Genomic DNA, 21588 nt, shown 5'->3' on the forward strand with positions numbered 1-21588 from the left:
GGAATAATATCCTATAGGTACATAAAATTGTACCTAGGTAGTTACTAGTACCCAAATAATAATATTGTACAGTACCTTTTTAGGGAAATGTATTCCTTTGAGAATTAAACGTTCCTCCTCTGTACGTTTATTACTGAGAGTGTATGGTGTCAGTATTAAACCTATAATCTATAATAAGAACTTTATTAGGTAGACCTATACACCAGCTTGTTAATGCAAATATTTAATCAGCCAATCATGTGGCAGCAACTGAATGCATAAAAGCGGGCAGACATGGTCAATAGGGTCAGCTGTTTTTCATACAAAATGCCAGAATGGGGAAGAAATGTGATCTAAGGGACTTTGATTTTGGAATGATTGTTGGTGCCGGACAGGGTGGTTTGAATATCTCAGAAACTGGGATTTGCGCACAACAGTCGCAAAACAAAAAAAAAGTATGTTTCAAAACAAAACAAAAAACATCCAGTGAGTAGCAGTTCTGTGGGCAAAAACGCCTTGTTAATGAGAGAGGTCAGAGGAGAATGGCCAGACTGGTGAAAGCTGACGGGAAGGTGACAGTAACCAAATAACAACACATCACAACAGTGGTATAGAGAACAGCATATGTTTACGCATGTTTACGCGTCAAAGCTCTTAAGTGGATAGCCTACAGCTGCAGATTACCTATAAGTGTAAAAAAATAAGTCTAATAAATAACTAATAAAGTGCTCACTGCGTGTATGTATTGTGACGATGAGATCCAGTGCTGACCATAAATGAATATATGAGATCACTACTAGCAGAAAACAAACGTGTTCGGCTGGGGAGTGGGTGGTGGGAAGACGTATGCAGGTCAATATACAGTATAACTCTATGCTGAACGGGTCTAACTGGAATGCGCAATTGCGCATGTCTTTGGCTAATACTTGTCTTGATTGAGAGCCGTAAACATACCTAGTAAACCGTCATCACAAAAAACGCGTACTGGTACGAGTCAGAGGGCAATACAAATAGTTTCGTTCGACAGCTGTATTTGATAAATTTCTTAAAGTCTAATGTAGCCAAAATTTCGGGATGAAAGAATCATGCTGTGCATTGTTTTGCAAATGTACTTCAGTGGTTTCTAGTGCAGAGGGAATAAGCTAACTGGGCAGGCTGCACTTCGAGCGCAGTTGCAATGCTCTCTAAACACGAGAAGGAGCTTCTTGTTATCATTTGGGATAAAATGTCCCTTATAGCTGAAGACATCGGTTCTGAGGCACTTTTAAGGTATGTTAACTTATACTGTAATTCTTTTACTGTTTTTCTTCGACCATCTTCGTCAGTACCCCGTGGTAAGTAGTAACGTTGGACTATTATGTCTATGCCTGTAAAGAGTCTTATTCGTAATGGAACCTGACAGTAGGTTGTGGAAACGAAAATATTTACTGCTTAAATTCTAGGCCTGCATACGTACATGGGTATGCTGCAGTAACTACAGTATTTGCAAGGGGATCCAGACGTAAAACACCAAGTTACAAAGACAAAACCGACCACCAAAACCGCAATAATTTAAGTGAACAGAAATGAACAGCAAGGAAAGCCATACTTATTGGCAAACTATGTATTTTTATATTTTAGAGATCGAAGATAGGCTACGTTTAAATCTAACAGGGAAATTCGCAAGCTTTAAAATGTGAGTAAAACTTACTTTGCATTTATTATTATTGCGTTTATTAGTAAAGCAAGTAGTGCCGATGATAGGATGAGATACAATTATCCACTAGATGGCACCCTATTCTATATGTTGAAGTCATTTTGCCCACATTGACTGGGTGAAAATGGGCTCATGTTATCTAGGAACGGGTCTGCTTGATTAGGACCAAGTCTCAATGCCTTGTCTCAATGTTATGCCAGTGTTACACAAGGTAGTTTTTTTTCAGATCTCATGGCTTAGCTAGCAGGTACAGCAGAATTATACTATTTGTGTAAAAGTGAAATTAAATAGTGTTTGTGCCCAATGTGGTTGCATATAGTACATATGCAATAGCGCATAGGCCTACATCTGAGGAATTCCATAGCGGTAGCCATGGTGGGATCATATTCACCACTGAGGCTGTCAGAGAAAGAGGATGTGAACCTATTTACTGTACCTTTACATCTGCTTGCTCCGGGGTTCTCAGATTCACCCTGCCCCCCTGTGCTGGAATCCATTTTGTACAGGTACATCAATTGGATGTGCTGTTAGTTGTTCTGAATTAGACATTTTTAATGTCTGGAAGGGGATTACATTTACCTTCTTAAGGCCACATTATATCAGAAATAGCTATGCATGCCAGGAATAAATATTTCATATTCAATCCTACTCATTTAGTCAACTAATGCATTTATTTAAGGTGCAACATTAGACAGGCAGGTCAATGTGGCCCTATATATTGAAAATCTGAAATCTGGTCACTGAAACAAACAATTGTTTGGAAAATTAAGGGTTTAATACAACAGCAACAGCCCCGGGACCAAGTTTGAAAGACCCTGCGCTACTGTAGGCAAATAGGTCGTATTCTCAAATGGTTTCTGCATTTGAACTCACAGACAATCGTTATCCAAAACACTGGCTATCATATGAACTGAAAAATCACGATCTGCTTTGTTGACCAGCAGTTCAGTGATTATTTCGGTGTTTAATAACAATAGTTCTCACAGCTTATACACGCTACTGTATAATGTGGCTTTAAAGAAGCTTTAATATAGCTTTAGTGTAGTTAAAAGCCCCCTAGCTAGTTAGCTAAGGGCAAGAAGCTAGCAGTTGTATTGTGAAGTCTTACTAAGTCTTCTTTGTACCTTGTAACACATTTATTTTTCTTCTTCTTTTAATTTGTAGGATGTTTACGGTATTTCCAAAAACCAAGACCTACTTTGCCCACTTAGACATCAGTCCTCGATCACCACATCTTCTTTCTCATGGGAAAAAGATTGTTTTGGCGATAGCAGACGGGGCACGGAACATCGATTCGCTGACCACCACACTGGCACCTCTCAGCGCATTGCATGCCTACCAGCTGAGGATAGATCCTACTAATTTCAAGGTGTTACGGCAATATGATTCACCCACAACACATCTTTTAAGCTTTGATAGGAGAAGCTAAAGTGTTTCCAATACTATTTAAATAAATTTATGTCTGTGAGACTGCATTCTAGTGGCACGAGATTAACAGAGTAAGCACGGAACATTGTAGGCAATTACATATACCTAGTTTACATGTAATCATGTGTTTAGTTCCTAAACAGGGGGTGTTTGCTTTAACCCACCCCTGTTTTGGTCAAAGCACCAAATAAAGACATGCAGGTTATGCCTAGAAAATGGGTAGTCTTAATTCAAAAGCAAAATCTGGGGTGATATCTGTTTGCAATACAAAAGGGGAGAAAAGGCCAAAGAAGGACAATGCAGCTTAGTCTTGGTTTTAGGCTTTGTTTTCATCTGTGTAGAATGCATTTGTCAGAGAAATACACCACCATGAAGACAAGAGAGCTAACTATGGCTGAAATCAACTCATTTGTAACCGGGGAGAATAGAAGAATTAATTCAGGATTGCACAGAAACTTTATATAACAAGTACAGCAGTTTGGAAAGTCTTGAAAAAGAAAGAATAAACACCACACTGGTCAGGCGAGGAAGACAGAAAAACCCTAAAACAAAGGTCAGTGACATCACCAACAGTCTTCAGAGGGCAGGGATGAAAGACTTTGAGAGCAGAATTATAGAGGCTACACCATAAGATGCAAATCTTGAAATCCTGTCAGCAGCAAGAATTGAAAAGCAAAATTAGAATTCATCCCAAAATACAAAGACAAGCCAGAAGAAGAACACAGTTTTATGGACAGATGCGACCAAAATAAGCATTCATCAAACCAATGGAAAGCCTTGTGTGGAGAAAGGAAGAAACATCCCATGATTCAAAGCACTCATGCTCATCTGTGAAATATGGAGGAGGTAGTGGCTTGGGAATGTATGACTGTTCCTTCAGCAATGTTTTAATGGAGGACTGCAGCGTTGGATGAGTTTGGAAGTGTACAGAGATTTTCTCTTGCTATGTATAAAGAAATTCCTCCAACTGTATTGGCTAGCACGTCATCTGGCAGGAGGACAATGACCACACACATACTGTCTATGCAACCAAAACATTAATCAGTGGGAGAAAGGGGGAAAATGGAAAAAGCCCGGTAGCGTAGTGGTTAAGGTACATGACTGGGACCCGCAAGGTCGGTGGTTCGATCCCTGGTGCAGCCACAATAAGATCCATGCAGTCGTTTGGCCCTTGATCAAGGTCCTTAACCCTATATTGCTCCTGGGGAGGAAAAAGGTTTTCGTTTTTGATGACCAAATGTTTGGTGGGTCATAGACTTGATGCAGGGTCACACTCAGTTTTCCAAAGGCAAGCTGAATGCACAGATTGCTAAATCGAGGGTATAGGCAAATAGGCAAAATAGGCAAATTGAGCACACGGTTTGCACAACTGAGGGTACGGATTGGCAAACCCAGTGCACAGTTCCCAAAATGAAGTTGTCTAGGGGGTGTCCATATGAAACATATATGCATAAAAATACCATGAAATAAAAGCTGATCATCTGTACTTTTGTCGAAATCCAAATGCTTTACCTGTATATAGCAAATATAACTAATTTCACTCCACTGTTAGCATACTTTTGGAGAGCACTGTATGTTTGCATTATGGTCCATTAACAAGTCAATAAACAAAGGAGAAAATGCTTTCAATTCTTTGAATGTTACCACATAATACTTTTTCCTTACTTATGGTACAAATTACTTATTGAATGCTCCTCTCAGGTACATTTTGATATTGTTTCGAACCGACATTGACTATATAGTCTTTTCTTCCAGCTCCTGTCTCACTGCCTCCTGGTGACATTGGCTGCAAAGATGGCTGATGAGTTCACAGCTGTTTCACATGCCGCCACGGATAAGTTCCTCTCAGCGTTCTCTGCTGTGCTCGCTGAGAAATACCGATAGGACGCTTTGTCAAGACAAACAAGCTACGTGGTGTGTTACAGACTGGAAATAGCCCCAAATAGTGCTTCTGAAACTAGGTCCTGGGGGACCCTGTGTATGTTGGTTTTCATTCGAAGTTGCAATCCCAGAATTTAAACTAGCCGTTTATTTTCCTTGATTGCGCTTTTTGTGTCTTGAGGGATTACTTAGCCCCTAAAGCCATATCCTGTCAGAAATATCTATGCATGCCATGAAGAATACAATCCCATGTTCATATTGTGCTTATTGTACTATTTATGAACAATTAATAAGAATAAGAATTAACTGATCAAATTAGACTGATGTGTGTCGATATACTCCTAATTGGTGAACGCGTAGACACATGGCCACCAAAACTAACAATTTTGTAGATTATGAGGAATTCAAAGAGAAAACAAAGATAATGAGCCAAACTTGTATTGTGTTAATAAAATTAAGAATAGAATTATGATATTATTTAAAAACATGTGGTCATCCGTCTTAGCTAAGCATGGATGTTGGCTGTAACAAAACCAGCATACTGGTTTATGTGTTCTATTTTTGTAATTAAACTTATAATAAAACTAAATTATACTGTTGTGTTTCTCTCTTTATCTTTCAGTGTATTAGTGTCAAGATGGTCCTTATTTTTGTCGCTGTGTATTCTGAAAATAAAACCACTGACACAATAAACTGTCTTGATTTCTTGTTGCCGCTTGATTACCAGTGCCAGCCACTGTAAGACCTCATCCAAGAGCACATCCTCCACTCAGTTGCCATTTTTGTGCTCAACTTTTCTAGAGGGGTATCCTGAGAAACATGACTTCCAAAAATGTTTTCCTTTTTGATGACTAATGATGCTACCTACCATCTGTGCTACCACTGTGAATGGCTGCAGGCAGAAACAGTGTCTGCAAAGCAGCTGAGTTATGTACACATCTCTAGTATTTATTATGAGAAAAAAGAAAAATAAGATCTCAGTTGTTTTAGAGGCAACTAAATTATAATTGAAAAATAACCATATATGCATCCAATGCCTGCTGTGATTAGTAGCTGTGGAAGAGTGAGTATTGGTATGCCGTACTATTGGCTGCAGTGGGAGTGTCAGTCAGTGATACATGTACCTGGAAACCCCAAACTCATGCTTGTAGTTCTGTCACTTCTCTTCCTGTAGCAGAGCTAACTTTGCCTCCACCTGCAGCCATTCATAGTGGTAGCACAGTTAACATGCAGCTTGTAGATATTGTCTTAATATTTTTGTACTAGAAGTACAGGGTCTTAGGGTAAAAAAGCCGAAAAGCGAATTTCCCAAAAACCCTTTAAGCCACTTCATGTCAGAAATACCTATGCATGGCATGAAGAATAAAATTCCAATATTGGGCTTATTGTTCTATATTGCCAACAATGACATAAAACAGGTAATTTTGTTACACAGTAGGAACCTAATTAGATAGTTGTAGTTTTTGTTTATTTTTTTCATAAGTTTTCTGTGAACTTATTAACACAATGCAGGTTTATTTTGATGAAGTTTATTTGTATAGCTCATTTTCAAGGCAACTCAAAGCTCTTTACATAAGCCATAGAAAGACATTCCATAAAGGTGTTATTAAAATAAATTAGAATTTCAAAACAATCTTAATAAGTTAAAGGAAAAACAACAAGTCAAGCAGTCTGCAAAGATTTAAGTGTACAGTGGGAGCAATAATTATTTGATCACTTGCTGATTTTGTAGGTTTGCCTACTTACAAAGAATGGAACTGAGTAGAATTTTAATCATAGGTACATTTTAACATTGAGAGACAGAATATCACAAAATAATCCACAATAACAACATCATATGAAATTTTATAAATTTATTATCGTATTTTTGCATGAAATAAGTCATTGATCCCCTACCAATCAGCAATAATTCTGGCTCCCACAGACCAGTTAGTTTTCCATTAAGAAGCACTCCTAATCTCAACTCATTACCCAAAACACCTGTGTCAACTCGTTACATCGTTATGTAGCTGTATAAAAGACACCTGTCCACACAATCAGATTCCAACGTTTCCACCATGGCCAAGACAAAGGAGCTGTCTAAGGACATCAGGGACAAAATTGTAGACCTGCACAAGGCTGGGATGGGCTACAAGAAATAAGCAAGCAGCTTGGTGAGAAGTTAACAACTGTTGGAGCAATTATTAGAAAATGGAAGAAACACAAAGTCACCGCCCATCTCCCTCGGTCTGGGGCTCCATGCAAGATCTCGCCTCGTGGGATATCAATGATCATGAGAAAGGTCCGGGATCAGCCCAGTACTGCACAGGAGGAGCTTGTTAATGACCTGAAGGCAGTTGGGACCACAGTCATGAAGGATTAAAATCCTGCTGCGCACGCAAGGTTCCTCTGCTGAAGAAGGCACATGTACAGGCCCGTCTGAAGTTTGCCAAAGAACACCCGGATGATCCAGAGGAGGCTTGGGAGAAGGTGATGTGGTCAGATGAGACCAAAATAGAGCTATTTGGCATCAACTCGACTCTTCGTGTTTGGAGGAAGAGAAATGCTGAGTACAACCCCAAGAACACCATCCCCACCGTGAAGCATGGAGGTGGAAACCTTATGCTTTGGCGGTGTTTCTCAGCTAAGGGGACAGGATGACTTCACCGTATCGAGGGGAGGATGAATGGGGCCATATACCAGGAAAGTTTGGGCGACAACCTCCTTCCCTCAGTGAGAGAACTGAAAATGGGTCGTGGATGGGTCTTCCAACATGACAATGACCCAAAACATACAGCCAAGGCAACAAAGGAGTGGCTCAAAAAGAAGCTTATTAAGGTCCTGGAGTGGCCTAGCCAGTCTCCAGACCTAAATCCCATCGGAAATATGTGGAGGGAGCTGAAGCTTCGAGTTGCCAAGCGACAGCCTCGGAACCTAAAGGATTTGGACAGGATCTGCAAAGAGGAGTGGACCAAAATCCCTCCCAAGATCTGTGCAAACCTGGTGAAAAACTACAACAAACGTCTGACCGCTGTGCTTGCCAACAAAGGTTCCTCCACCAAGTATTAAGTCCTATTGTTCTATGGATCAAATACTTATTTCATGTGAAAATATGATATTAAATTTATATGATGTTGTGTTACGTTCTCAGGCGTCCAGGGGTAGGAGGGAGTACGCAACAAAATTATAATTAAATAAAATGACCGGGAGGATATATTTGAGCGTTATGGGAGTGAAAAAGATCGAAGAAACCAGATTTGAGGTGCAATAAAGTGTATTTACAAAAGAACAGTGGATGTGCTATTTACAGATTTCAAACAAATATTCACAAGACAAAGACACATGGGGTACGAGGCCAAGGGACCTGGGTGTTGCCAAATCAATGAAAGTAACAAAACCAAATAGAGCTAATAACAAAATGCATACGAATTGTTCCCTGAACAAAATAATATCTCTCTACTCTATAATCAAAATTACATAGGTGGCAATCACCCCTTTCCTAAGTTGTCTAAACAATTGTTCACCCTATGTGCAGCATACCGCGTAAATTTGTTCATATCAATACCGAAGAACAATTTTTATTTTGTTACCTAGGCCTACCCTATGTACGAGATAAGGCATCTGCCAACACATTGTCCTTACCTTTTTTATGTTTTATTTCTAGGTTGTAACTTTGTATTATTAGTGACCAACGCATTCATCTCTGGTTTTGATTAGACATTCTAGACAGAAAAACTAAGGAATTATGGTCGGTGTATATGACAACCGGGACAGAGCTGGATCCAACATACACTTCGAAATGCTGTAACGCCAAAAGTAAGGCCAGTGCTTCCTTCTCTATTGTAGAATAGTTTAGCTGGGGCTTAGTGAACTTCCGCGAAAATAAACAGATGGGGTGATCAATTCCGCCTCCAGCTCCCAAGGCGTTCGCGTCTACCTCTAACTTAAACGGTAGCGCGAACTCCGGAGCGGCGAGCACAGGAGCACTGCACAACAAGGCTTTGTCGCTTTCAAAGGCATGTTGACAATCTTGTGAAAATTGGTAATGGCCATAATCTTTGCATTTACAGGCCGTACTTTACCCTGACCAACCTGCTTCCCTAAGTAGGTGACAGACGCATTTGGCAAGGTTGACAGTTAACGAAGCAGATGCTAATCGGTCAAACACCATTTGTAGGAGGTGTACATGTTCTGTCCAAGTACTGGAATATACCACCAAATCATCCAGATATGCATTGCAGTTCGGAACACCGGATAAAATACTATTTACCAACCTTTGAAAGGTGGCCGGTATATTGGTATATTTCTCATACCAAAAGCCAAGACGTTGTACTGCAAAAAATCGTCAGGGGTCACAAATGCAGAGATGTCCGAAGCACGGGACGTTAAGGGGACCTGCCAATAACCTTTCAACAGGTCGAGTTTACTCACATATCGAGCGGTGCCAATGTTGTCAATGCAGTCCTCCATCCTTGGGAGAGGGTAAGAGTCGGGTACAGTAACTGCATTGACCTTCCGAAAGTCCGTACAAAACCGGAGTGTACCATCTGGCTTGGGCACCAACAAACACGGCGAACTCCAGGGACTTGAACTAGGGCGGGCCAACTGATTGTCCAATTACTGTACCTCTTTTTTCATGGCCGCTCGTTTGGCAGCATTAACTCGATATGGGTGCTGGCGGATTGGGGCACAGTTATTCACCTCTACGTCGTGCTGTATCACTGATGTTTGTGTAGGAGTGTCATTAAAGAGCATCGGATTAGTTTTACCATATCGGAACTATGTTCTTTTGGCAAATGGGTAAGGTTGGCAGACAAATCCGCTAGTACTTCTGAATTTAGTAGTTTAGCGCACTGCTGTGGTGCGTTTCGGAGCAGCAGACCGTCCTCATCCCCAGCCAGATCAGAAGTGACCACCGGGAACACCGAAGCTATAGCCGAGACCGGTAAAACATTATCCTCCTCCAGTTTTGGAGTTCTGGCATGGTACATCTTTAACATGTTTACGTGACACATTCGGGACTGACGTCTACGGTCAGGAGTGCGAATTAGTCAGTATCACTTAACTTCTCCTCCACAGTGTAAGGACCTGAGAAGCGAGCAGACAGCGCAGAAGCTTGAATAGGCAGCAAAACCAGCACCTGATCTCCTCCGACACTAAAGGAGCGCGCAACCGACTTCCGGTCATAACGCTTTTTCATAGCGCTCTGAGAAGTGGTAAGTGCTTCTTTTGCCGTAGAGCAAGCCCGATGTAAGCGCTCTCGAAACTCACTTACATAGTCCAACACATTAGTGGACCTAACAGACGAGTCAGACATGATTTGTTCCTTAAGAACTTGAAGGGGCCCTCGTACTGAGTAACCAAAAACCAATTCGTCTGGGCTAAAGCCAAGTGACTCCTGCACAGTTTCTCTTAGGGCAAACAACGCAAAAGGCACTCCCTCGTCCCAGCTATTTCCAGTTTCCAGACAGTATTTTCGTAAAACTGATTTAAACGTCTGATGCCAGCGTTCGAGCGCACCTTGCGATTCGAGATGGTATGCGGAAGAGACCTTATGCTTTATTGCAAGGGAACTTAAAAGCTGTTTAAATAACGTTGACAGAAAATTAGATTCCTGATCGGTCTGAAGCGTCTTAAGGAAGCCAAAGGATGAAAAGAACTTGGTTAAAGCCTTCACCACTGCTTTGGCAGTAATGGCACGGAGAGGAATTGCCTCCGGAAATCGTGTAGCTGCACACATGAGGGTATCCGCTATCACTTCAGTGAATGGTTCATGTTGATTATTTTGTGATATTCTGTCTCTCAATGTTAAAATGTATCTATGATTAAAATTCTACACAGTTCCATTCTTTGTAAGTGGGCAAACCTACAAAATCAGCAAGGGATCAAATAATTATTGCTCCTACTGTATATAGCACAGAACATGAATTCTTTTAGCTTAGTTTTAAAAGTCATCATTTTCTTTGTCTTTTAATTCTTCACTAACTTCCAAATTTCCAGTGGCCAGTTATCCACACTTTCAACATTTAGGAACCTACTGAATCACCTCAGTGTGTAATTTCATCAGTTCAAAGAAAACCCTGGCCTAAAACACGTTGGTGCTGTCCAAAACAGGCTGCTAACTACACTGCCTTCAAAAATATAGACTGTTTACTAAACATACTGCCTTTTTACAGTCAGAGACCACTTTATTGGGTAGACCAGCTTGTTAAGGAATGTAATGTAATCTTAAGCGAGTTTTGTTGGCCCCAGATAGGGTTGAATATCTCAGAAACTGCTGATCTCTACACAACAGCCTTCAGTTTGCAGAGAATAGTGCGAAAAACAGGCTACTGACAGGAAGGTAACAGTAGCCATGGGTTACAACAGTGGTACCCAGAAGAGCATCTCCGAACACATCACACATCAATTTTCTCATAGTGTCTGACAAAATTCATCATACAAATTATAAAGAAAGTCAACAGCATTAAAAATCCCTTGTTATTGATGTGTGGTGGCTATGGCAAAAGTATAGTGAGTTTTCTCTATTCTATTTTGTCTCATGTGCCTAGTCCCTTTGCACTTAATTTCAAGTCACTCTGTATAATACACAAAGCAATGAAAAGCATTACTTGGTATAGAAAGTAATATTGTAACATTAACTTATCAACAATCATTCCAAGGTCAAACTTACATTTCCTCCCCATTCTGATGTTTGGTCAGAACAACAACTGCACCACATGTCCGCATGCTTTTATGCATTGAGTTGCTGCCACGTGATTGGCTGATTAGATATTTGCATCAACGGGATGGTGTACAGGTCTACTTGGTCGGTAGGTATTCTGCCTAAAAATAGTCACTGAGTGTAGCCTATGTATGTGCATACTGGTAATAAAGTGGTAATATATAGGCCTCACATTTCCTAATCGTATTTCAGAAGTGTGGCCCAGGCTACTTAAACAGAAAGAAGGCACCAGACAGTTTCAATGAATGCTTTTTTATTGTCCCAGTGACATACGTGCTTTTCTTTCAAATCAAGAAAGAGGCTCTAGTAGTACTGCCTGGAGAGGGCAGAGATGACTACAGATAGAAACTTCTGCCAGGCAGCCTGCACATTGGGTGTGAAAGCACTTCCCATCTGGCTGGCAATGACAATGGTAAGGCAGTCTCCCAGCAGCTATGAAGAAAAGGGGAAAATTATTACATTTCAATTTGGCATGAGACACAAATGCAATGGCACGAAATCAGCTTAAACGATCCCACTTTATAAAATAGTAGGCTCGACTTCACCCAAACAGGCAATGACTGTAGTGTGTGAGTGTGTTTTTTTTTTTTAATAGATTCTACATTCAGTGTAGATTTACTATCTAATCCGCCAATCATGTGGCAGCAACTTTTTCAGATCAAAAGTCAGAATGGGGAAGAAATGTGAGAAATTCATGAGAGAGGTCAGAGGAGGACCAGACTGGTCAAAGCTGACAGGAAGGTGACAGTGACGAAAATAACCACGCATTGCAAGTGGATAAGATACAGCAGCAGAAGACTTAATAAGTCTAGAAATAAGTCTAATAAATACATAATAAAGTGCTCGTTATGTGTATTTATATGACCGTGGGATCGTGTCATTTACCTTGAAGTTATCAGGATCCACGTGCAGTTTTGCACATGACAAACAATAGGCTAATTAGTCTATGGTAGTTTGTCATTTTCTGAATTCGCCTATTGCCCACGACCTTTCAAATAAAAATGATCGGTTAACAAAAGTAATCAATTACTTGTTCCTAAATGGTATGGATCATGTCATTATTAACTTCTGGCTCAGGCCCGTGGTTCAGCCTGACAAGTGTGCAGACAGGTCACAGGCAGGCACTCTTTTGAATCATTTGGCCTTCCAAAACCGTTGGCAAATCCAGCTATCGTTCTCAAATTCTGCACATTTCTTACCTGGCCAGAGAATTTTGGCCGACTGTCTCATACTTCAGTTTTGCAAAGATGTCCAAGATGGCAGCACGCTCCTCATCTGACCACACAACCATGATGGCAGTTAATTAGGACTGTACTGTTTCTGTGAAAGAGCTGGGTTCCCGTTCTAATGTTCTCCGTAAGAGCGGTTTTAAAGCATTTTACACACTCCGCCCAAAAATACAGAATGCACACGATTGGTTGGGCTGTGCTCGTGGGGAGGATTGATGTAAGAGGCCAAGTCAAATCTTTATTGAGCTGGGTTCTGAATGCTTGGTTGATGTTAAATGAACATTTATCATCGTTGATATTTGAAGTGTATTTAGCTCGTCATGAATTTAATAATTTTACAACTTATCAGTTGCATTTCTCCAAGGAAATTTGGATTTCTGTTAACTGTGGTAACACCGATTTCATCACTAGACTACATGAATGTGCTTGTCTAACCTACACTGTGCCTATTTGCTTCTTTTTGAACATAATAAATGTCTATCAGCATATTCTGTGGCCTATAAACGGGAACTTCATGTTGACTAGGCCAATAGGCTACCCACGCTTTGTGTTCAGATAAGCACGTTCAGTTTAAAACAGCTTTACGCGCTCCTGAGGGGGAAAGTAGGCTAATGTCTGTGTTTTTGAAATGCTGTTTTAGGTAAATGAATGTATACGCAGGCTACTCAATTACGTTGTAGCCTGTATCGTAAGTGCTGACTTTTCTTTTTGAATCCGATCGACCGTATTCAACCCATTAGTTTAGATGTGTGCATTATAACAGAATAGAATATAACATAGAATATTATAGTTATGCTACGTTGCGAATGATGTTAAACGAATTAGCGGGCAACAGATTAAGCAAAACAAAAATATTATATTTTTAAATAGGCTATACGTTGGCGTATATACCATAAACAATGCAATTGTTTGCTTGTTCAGTTATCCGTGTCAATATCATGAAGCAATTACACCAGTTTCCAACCGCCCAGTTACCATTCTTAATTCTAGAGATAAACCAACATTCTAAAATGAACTAAACCGGATAAGTTATTTATGTTCCATGTGCAGCCGATTAATACTTTGTTGCTGTCATTAATGTGATGACAATTCTCATTGGCTGCCATCACTGCTTATAAATCCAAAATCGAAGTATATTTATAATCGTGTCTGTTGAATTCTAACGTGGACTCCGGCTGAACATGCGATGAGCATGGCCCTTTATTGTCATGTAGAGTTAGTTGACCGAGGAGGTCGTCCTATAGTTTAATTAAAGAGCATAATTTGGATGCAAAGATGTTTCACTTAGGATGCTCCATGCGGAAATTATGAAAAATAATTGTGATTGACGTTGTGAAATACGGCAAGATCAAAATAAATAAATAAAGAAATAAACATTTTATGGCAAAACATTTAGGATACATTACTAAATAGCCCATAAATATAACTTAATTTAGTGAAGATTGAATTAGCTTACTTGATATTGGCCTAATATATGGTAATAGACAATATGTAACTGTACAATTTATGAATAGCGTTTTCTTTGATATGTTAATATAATGACATAATGAAATACATTAAATAGCATTCTTTATAGCCTAATATTTGGTAGTCGACGTAGGCCTGAATTGAATTCTTTATTTAATATTTGAATTTCAAAATTATCGATGGGAACATTAGAAACATATAGATAGATGTGTATATTTGTGTGTTAATATAGCAAATTGAAAACATCTTAAATTGGCCCTGAGTCTTCAAAATAATATTTCAGCTACCTAATCTTTTAGACTATACTTTATTCATTCCATTCTCAAGAAAAAATCTTGTGTGTGTGCCTGCGCGCGTGTGTGCGTACGCGCGTGCGTATGTTAAATGGGGCCAAATGTATTCAAAATAATATTTCGACGTAGTTATATGCATTTTTTAAGCTAATAGGAGAGACTTGCTCCAACATTTATACCTGAATGTTAATGTTAAAGCTCTCAAACTTTGATATACTTTCCATATTTGTCACAGAATGTCAAATTCATAGAGTTCCACTGTTGCACTACTGGGGTGAATTTTAACACCAGGTGGGGATGGATGTAACAGGAACATAAAATGTGTACATACAATAACCTTAATGAAAAAATGTCTGAATAGGCCTAAAGTACATTATTTTCAATAAAACAAATGAACGATAAAGACGTTTATTCTACTAAAATGGCTTATTTGTAACATCATTTACCATTGAAAACTTCATATCCGTTTTACAAATATAATCACTTTTTTATAACATCACCGTTTTTTTTATTATATATTTCAAATAGAATAAATTATACTTTCTAGTCTTTGAACATTTAAAGATTTATAAACTTTAAACATTTCAAAAAATATATAAAAACTTTCTTTCCAAACCAATATAGGCCGACTGTTACAGTGTGCATATATTTTGTAGAATTCACTTTATTCAGCCTATTCCCAAGAAACTCAAGAAAAAAATATTTTGACTTTCTAAATGTGTGTGTGTGTGTGTGTGTGTGTGTGTGTTCTGGTAGGGAATGAAGTGTTACAACCATCCCCAACCCGGGCAGCCTACATATGGGTTTAAAGCTAGCATGAATTTGAAGGATCACATTTGACTAGAGCAACTGCTTAGTACTGCCATGGAAGTTAAACAAATGCAACTACAATATTGTGACTGTTAAAGATGATACTTTATCTTTTTGTACCAGAACGTCAGTTATTTAGGCTTAAAACATTTATTTCACACAGTAGTCATCATATTACCACAGCTCATCCCTTATTGGACCAACTGATAGAGGTACAACTAACCCAAGGTTAGAACCATCCACGGTCTCCCCTAATAATAATAATCGACTAATACATCAACACCAATTTCGTCAAAATAGCAAAGAAGATATGAGGAATCTCAAAATTGATTGGTTGCATGCTTTATTTTTTATTTTTTATTTTTTATTAATATTACCATCGATAAAATCGAAGTTTAGCGGTACTTCTCGCACAAAGCCAACGCCAAATTGGCAAGAAACTTGTCAATCGCCACGTCCACTTCAGGGGTGAACTCTTCTGGCAGAGTCATGGCCAGCACCACAAGTACATTGTGAGACAGGATCTGTAAATAAAACACAAAAGTCACATATCTTACCTTTTGATCAGGTTTATTATTTACTATTTTTAATTTAGCAAACGAATCACTCCCAGAAATGATGCATTACAACTTAGAAGTGCTTACCTTGAAGTTTGTAGGATCCACTCGCAGCAGGAAGGCATGCAACTCGCTGAGGGTGAGCAGACCTCCAACGAGGTCGTCGATTTTATCAACAGCATCCGCAACAGCTTCCATGATCGTCTTCCCGTGCTTCCTTATTTGTGGGGGCCAGGGCTCAGGTCATTCCAGTGGGCAAAGTAGGTTTTTGTCTGAGGATAGACAACTAGAGTTCTGTCGGGAAATGTAAAATTAGTTCACCAAACCGCAAAATACTTATTTTGGTAGCAAATCCAAAGACATGCAAGTTAAGTGAATTGGGGTGGGGCGTTAACAGGTCGGGTTAAAGCGTTGCGTCCAGTCAATCTACCCTGCACAAATAAAGGTTAAAAAATAAATAACAAATTAAAAGTCAGGTGTTTAACTACTAGCTAACGAAATCACCTGGATAGAGCTTCATTCCCGATGTCCTCCATTATGCCAGAAACTTTGGTGAAGAAATTTCTAACAAGGTTTTTGTCTTTGGTTGAGAGACTCATGTTGACTCTATACTGGAGGTGAACCTGACAAGAAGAGAACTTTGCAGGACTGGGCCGGCTTTTCCCCTAGCCGGATATATACTGGTCCAGAAAGAAGTCTGCCTCGATGCTCCACCTTCAAACGTATTCTATTGGCTGTCTAATTAAGTGAAACTATGCCTTGCCCAATTTTATCATTTCGGACTAAATATAGACTGAGCTTGCTTATGCCTGGTCTTCAATTGTATAGGACATAAATCTTTGGATATGCTCCTTCGGTGTCTAAAAGATAACACATACAAGTATAAAGCACTGCAACTTGTCTAAGCTTTTCGGAATTACTAACTAACCAAAGGAAAATAAGCAGCTGCTCACAGTGGAAATTGTTGACGCATTAGGCTGCGTTTGTCATATTACAGCTTTTCATATTTTGAATATACTGCGACTCTATCAACACATTTACAATTGACATTAAATAGTACAGTAGCTACTCTGTCATGATTAACAATAAATAAGTAATTATTGGGAAAAAAGTGACATGTTATGGCAAAGAGATCTGCTTTTTCGCATCTCAAGTCAAATAGCAAACCTTCCCAGTAGCCTACTGCGTTTCAGTCGATGAACTATTGCCAATGCCACTGTGAATCGATCCTCCAAATGATCACAACTGCAACTATAATATAGGTTGTTATATTAGATAATCTATAAAACCCTTTAAATTTTATTTAATATTACATATAAACACATACTGTCTCATGGGCACCTGTTTGCACATTCATTTGCTTGTTCAGCCTAGATTCACTGGAGAAGGCTATGTCAACTGTTAATGCTTATGAAGAGGAAAAAGACGTGGAAAAGCCGAGATGTTCTAACTTAATTTTCTTGTGTGTAGGCCTACTTATCTGCACTTTTGTGTATGGAAATATATGAGGCTGCCCCTCTAAAGACAGTGTCTGAAAAACCGAGGGGCACGGCAGTGTTTTGTGAATAGGCTACTGGGTGTTACCCTTTCTTTATCTTTTCAGGCCAAATATAGACTGCAGCCTTCTTGGATGTTTTGAATATTATTCAGAGCTTATTATATAGTCATGTTTCAATCATAATTGAGAACATATTTTACAATAATTTTGAAACATTTTTTGTTAACAATTGTTTATTTCAATATTCTATTCAAAAATAGATTCAGGGAAAACACCTATCACCGGCAATGTTTGGCCTAGCAATGTTTAAACTAATTTTTGAGAATTACTAAAAGCAAATCCTTAAGGAAAATAAATAAACTTGTTAATGATGGTGTTCCTATAAATATATTTCATAAATATATGAAAAAACATTCTCAGTTTCATTATAGTAGGCTAATTAAATATCATTATCGCCTTTGCTTGCGATTAATGTGCACTCATTTAAGGATATACGCTATTGTATGATTGTAATGCTTGGAATGATCTTATCATACTAAGCATATTCTCAACAAATGCTGAAATGCTGCTGTTTTGTTTAAAGAATATGTCTGAGATTAGCTATGTTTCAGCTAACCGCATCCAACCGGCCGCTGCCGAAAAATGTTATCATGGAAAACGGAATGAATCCAGGTCAAAAACTGAATTAAAAATGTAAGACTATATTCTAAGATCCCAGCTTACAGTCGTCAAAACGTCTGCTCACAATGAGACAGCAGCATCCAAGCAATGCAAGAAAATTCGTCAATGTTATAATGTTATTGGGATAAGCCTAAATACAAATTTTGCCCATAATAGCCTGCTGTAAAAATCGAATTGCATTATAATTATATCGGGTGCTTTTAGCTCCCATTCAGATAGCTTATTTGCATGAATCATATTTAATTAGTTACTTAAACAATCTGATGTCCCTGATATTATTTAAATCAATCAATCAATCAATCAATCAATCAATCAATCTTTATTTATAGAACACATTTCATAGAAATTTTCAACACATACCATATATTATTTTACGCATTCTGACATTTGGTCTGAAAAACAGCTGAACTTCTTGACCACGTCTCCATGCTTTTATGCATTTAGCAGATACATATTTGCATTAACAAGATGGTGTACAAGTCTACCTAATAAAGTGGTCACTGAATATATTTAAGTATGTGATTGCTGGTCACTTAAATTAGCTGCCCTGTAATATTCCCAGATGATGAATGTGCCTATTTTAGTCTAATGTCCTTATGTATGAAATTGCTTTCTTTCCATTATAAAGAGCAAAGTACATCCATCTGTACACATTTATAAATATTAATTATTTTGGTAATCACTTTGGTAATCACATTGCATGTTTTGGTGGTACCATTTGTTGACTAACATTTGAGGACTAATCCAGAGCAGTTGGATTTGTCTCACTGGAGTATTATCTCATTTGTAGGCAGTTGTAATGGAGCAGCATATACTCCAGCTGCAGCGTTAGTGGCAGTGGGTGTACAGTATACAATACCTAGAGCCACTTGTGTGTGCTGCTCTACCCACAGCAACATGCAAGTGTCTTCTCTGCAGCAAGACAATTTGTTTTTACTGAAATCTCTCATTGTATCCCCTGAGTTACTGATGTCAGCAATAACTTACAAGAGAAACAAGTCTACTCATCCCCCTCATCTACCTGAGAGCCAAAGACTGTTTTCTACATAGTATCAACATAGGCTAATACAGGAGGTTCTGAGTCAATCAGAGAACAGGCATAACAGTCATAGAAAAAGGGTAAGCAGTGCCTGGTGAATATTGGAAGGAACTGGTCAGACCATGCCAATGGAGAATATGCTGACCTCGTTATCCTCCAATAACCAGAGCAGGATATAACTGGTGTGGTGCATCTGCAGTGAAAGAAGTGATAATCGGCATCACATCTCTGCCTTCTCCTCTTGAAGTCAGCTGGATCCAGTGGGAGGTCAACAAGTTCAGTTGATTTTAGGTTAGGAAAAGTCTGGGATAAAAAAAAATAAAAAAATAAAAAAGTAAATATATAAATAAATGCAGCCTGGAAGGGGTTTGGGGGTAGGAAATTGGAACTGCTGCCAGTAGTGAAAATAACTAAATGGTTGAAAACATTCTGAAGGCACTGCATCATCAGTTGTATAAGTTATATTTGGGTTTTTCCAATTAGGCAATTTTGATAACTTCTCATGTGGAAATGCTTTTTGAGGAAACACCTGAGTTGGGTGCTCTTGTAGGCCTATATATTCTACATATTGCCTGTGTCTAATCTCATAAATATTTGTCATAACCTAAACTATGATGTATTTTCTTCCATCTTAGGTCAATATAACTGTATTTTAACTGGAATATGAAACACTATAATTTTAAAGTTTTAAAACAATTGTTTTACTGACCAAAATGCATGGTTTCTAGAACATTTTAAAATTAAATAGCATTTGAATTTGTTTTTTTACAAGCATCAGGGTATATATCAGGAGCATTTCTTACCAGCTCAACCCTTGACCTCTGCATGTTTTCCGTTGATAAGCAATCAGAAACGCCCAAAACCTTCTGGCAAGCATTGTATTAATCATATTTTTACATTTCAGGCAGTAATTTGCTGATAAAAGTAAATCATTTTTTTCAATAAGGTAATCTGGGACATTTGTTTTGCAATTTTGACTTCTGCAATGCATTCCAATCTCTATCAAACACTGGATCAACACATTAGACCTTTCTGAAATCCTTAAGATGTTTTCTAACCACACCAGAAGAAAGAATGAAGGTATCATACCCAGAGGAGAGATGCCAATCCTATTAGCGTTCTTTGTGCCAAAAATAAATAAATAAATAAATCTGCCTGAATTTGATAATCTGGGACAGGTCACTTCATCTGGGACACTTGTAATAGGCTTAATTAAATTGTTTGGATTATTCATAGAAATGTCATTAATTCATATAAACATACGAAAAACATCAAATCAAATAGCCTAACTAAATAAAGAAAATATCAGGATAAATACTTTCTATCTCTACATGGGATTAACGTGTTAATTAATTTAAATTAATTTAAAACATTCTATTAAAATTGAATAATATATTTAATAATGGGTGGCGTGGATGGTGCAGAGGGTAGCACTGCCGTCTCACAGCAAGGAGGTCCAAGGTTCGAATCCCCGTCGGCCGGGGCCTCTCTGTGCGGAGTTTGCATGTTCTCCCCGTGTCTGCGTGGGTTTCCCCCGGGTATTTCGGTTTCCTCCCACAGTCCAAAGACATGCAGGTTAGGCTGATTGGAGAGTCTAAATTGCCCGTAGGTGTGTGAGTGTGTGAGTGAATGGTGTGTGTGCCCGGCGATGGACTGGTGACCTGTCCAGGGTGTATTCCTGCCTTTTGCCCAAAGTATGCTGGGATAGGCTCCAGCTCCCCTGTGACCCTGTTCAGGATAAGCGGGTTAGGATAATGAATGGATGAATTAATATATAATATAATAATTTTAAAAATCAACTACAATTCAAGCAACAGCAAGCAACAATAAAATCACACACACACACATACAAAATTAACGTATTATTAATTTGGTTATTCATTTAAATTCTCCATTCTATTAAAATTGGAACTACTTGGCCAACAAACAGTCCTTGCAGGTGACCCATCATCATCAATCACGCCATTATCTTCCACACATATTTCGCGATATCAAAGGCTGCGGGGTCATCCCTATGTTCCCACAGCCCTATGTTCCCATATTTCTAAGATTGAATTTTTTTTCAAAATTAAATGTTTATTATTGATCGTGTAAACTGAACTTTATATATTTAGATGTCAAAATAGTCCTCAAAGGACAGCACTTGCAGATGCCTGTTCCTGGCACATAAAAGGTTGAAAAGTACTGATGTAGAGCCCTTTCCAGTTTTAAGTGAACTGCATAAATAGTGGGGGTTTTTTTTCTTATTTCGCTTGTTTGCTTGTTCATTAAAAACTTATAGATAATTGAACGTGTACTGTGTCTAAATTGCACAAACATACACTGGA

At 38.7% G+C, this 21588-nt stretch overlaps 2 protein-coding genes across 2 annotated transcripts; one reads left to right on the forward strand and one right to left on the reverse strand.

The window, feature by feature from the left end:
- The first annotated feature begins 804 nt into the window (after positions 1-804).
- hbae4 (hemoglobin alpha embryonic-4) lies at positions 805-5677 on the forward strand. The gene is made up of 3 exons (XM_061232600.1): positions 805-1248; positions 2840-3044; positions 4859-5677. Exons 1-3 carry the CDS (start codon positions 1157-1159, stop codon positions 4985-4987), a joined length of 426 nt encoding a protein of 141 aa, XP_061088584.1. The 5' UTR covers positions 805-1156; the 3' UTR covers positions 4988-5677.
- A 10204-nt stretch (positions 5678-15881) lies between these two features.
- Positions 15882-16642, reverse strand: LOC133118984 (hemoglobin embryonic subunit alpha-like). Its single transcript, XM_061229340.1, is given in 4 exon segments — positions 15882-16010; positions 16131-16273; positions 16276-16337; positions 16548-16642. Coding segments are annotated over 4 exon segments (429 nt in total).
- Between the last annotated feature and the right edge of the window lie 4946 nt (positions 16643-21588).

The sequence above is a fragment of the Conger conger genome, chromosome 2 (genome assembly GCF_963514075.1).
Source record: "Conger conger chromosome 2, fConCon1.1, whole genome shotgun sequence".
In the NCBI taxonomy this organism is placed as follows: Eukaryota; Metazoa; Chordata; class Actinopteri; order Anguilliformes; family Congridae; genus Conger; species Conger conger.

Coding starts and splice junctions, on each gene's coding strand:
- hbae4 (XM_061232600.1), top strand. CDS start 1,157: ATGCTCTCTAAACACGAGAAGGAGCTTCTTGTTATCATTTGGGATAAA. Junction 1,249..2,839: donor GGTTCTGAGGCACTTTTAAG/GTATGTTAACTT, acceptor TTTAATTTGTAG/GATGTTTACGGTATTTCCAA. Junction 3,045..4,858: donor TAGATCCTACTAATTTCAAG/GTGTTACGGCAA, acceptor CTTTTCTTCCAG/CTCCTGTCTCACTGCCTCCT.